The sequence below is a fragment of the Dendrobates tinctorius genome, unplaced genomic scaffold, assembly GCF_039654945.1.
Source record: "Dendrobates tinctorius isolate UK_male_01 unplaced genomic scaffold, ASM3965494v1 ptg000103l, whole genome shotgun sequence".
Lineage (NCBI taxonomy): Eukaryota > Metazoa > Chordata > Amphibia > Anura > Dendrobatidae > Dendrobates > Dendrobates tinctorius.
The window spans coordinates 25,366,780-25,368,338 of record NW_027361771.1 but is presented as its reverse complement, the minus strand read 5'-3'; the positions used below and the strand labels follow the sequence as shown (position 1 = coordinate 25,368,338).

At 50.9% G+C, this 1,559-nt stretch overlaps 1 protein-coding gene across 1 annotated transcript; it reads right to left on the bottom strand.

The window, feature by feature from the left end:
• Positions 1–224: 224 nt before the first annotated feature.
• LOC141100222 (histone H1.5-like) lies at positions 225–842 on the bottom strand. Its single transcript, XM_073588555.1, has one exon. It carries the CDS (start codon positions 840–842, stop codon positions 225–227), a length of 618 nt encoding a protein of 205 aa, XP_073444656.1.
• Between the last annotated feature and the right edge of the window lie 717 nt (positions 843–1,559).

The window sequence follows — 1,559 nt, the reverse complement described above, 5'->3', positions numbered from 1 at the left end:
TGGAGCCTACGGTTAAATTAGACTCCACCTGGGAAACCTCAAACATGCCAGCTACAGAACAGATGCACACATTGCAAGCTTAATTCCATTAACGAACGAGACTCCGTCATGCCCCGCGGTCCGAGTCCGGCTTACTAGAGGGACACGTGAGGCTCTGGCACATGAGATTGGCCAATAACTTCTTGTGTGTATCTTCTTGTGTGTAAAATAACTGGGTCCGCAACTTATTTCTTGACCGCGGGCTTCTTGGCTTTCTTAGCCGGACTCTTGGCAGCTTTAGGTTTGGCCGCCTTTTTAGCCGGACTCTTCGTCGCCTTCTTAGGCTTGGGAGCAGCTTTCGACTTCTTGGGGCTCTTGGCCACTTTCTTGGCAGCTGCGGGCTTCTTGGCCTTTTTCGGGCTCTTCTTGGCCGTGGTCAGAGCCTTCTTGGGCTTCTTCGGAGATTTGGCAGCTTTCTTGGCAGCAGCGGGTTTCTTGGGCTTGGCTGCTGACTTCTTGGCCACTTTAGTCTCCTGCTTCTTGTTGAGTTTGAAGGACCCGGAGGCGCCGCTGCCCTTCACCTGGAGGAGGGCACCCTTGGTGACCAGAGACCTGACGGCCAGCTTCAGGCGGCTGTTGTTCTTCTCTACATCGTACCCTCCGGCAGACAGCGCCTTCTTCAGGGCGGCCAGAGACACCCCACTGCGCTCCTTAGAGGCTGACATGGCTTTCACGATCAGCTCGGAGACGCCGGGACCGGAGGATTTCTTGCTGCTCCTGGCGGCGGATTTCTTTGGCTGCTTCTTGGATTTGGCAGCCGGTTCTGCGGGAGGGGGAGCGGCGGCTGGCGCGGTCTCTGCCATCCTGTGCTACGGAGCCAAAACACAAAAATCTCCCGATAGGAAGACATGGTCTGAGGAGGCAAAATTGCAACTGCAAGCATGCTTTGAATGCACGGACTGGGAGGTATTCCAGGAAACATGCTCGGGTCTGGATGAATGGGTTGATGCAGTGTCCTCATATATCCGTTTTTGTGAAGACACGTTTATTCCATCCAAATCTGTCCACTTTCGGGGAAACAACAAGCCGTGGTTTACAAATAAAGTCAGGTTGATCCGTAAGAGAAAAGAGGAGGCTTATAAAGCAGGCGATATTACTGAATTCAAGAAACTTAGGAACTCGCTATCTAAAGAGATCAAGTTAGCCAAACACGAGTATGCAAAGATTCTGGAGGAAAGGTTCTCATCAAAAGATACTAGATCTGCATGGAGAGGATTAAGAGAGGTCACCAATTATAAAAGCCACCCCACTATAGTGAACCCCAGCAGAAGTCTGGCAGCAGAGTTAAATGAATTCTACTGCAGATTTGAGGCAAGCTCTACACACAGTGGCTATTCATCTCTAAGCTCCTCAGTCTGTTCATATAAAGATCATTCATTGTGCAACACCCAAGTAGTGATCTCCGAGGCAGAGGTGATACGCATCCTGAAGGGACTTAAGGTCAAAAAGGCACCTGGCCCTGATGGTGTATCTCCAATGTGTCTGAAAGTATGTGCTACCCAGCTTGCCCCTATACTGAC

Bases quoted from the DNA above. Each gene is read 5' to 3' on its own strand.
- LOC141100222 (XM_073588555.1), bottom strand. From the start codon at position 842: ATGGCAGAGACCGCGCCAGCCGCCGCTCCCCCTCCCGCAGAACCGGCT.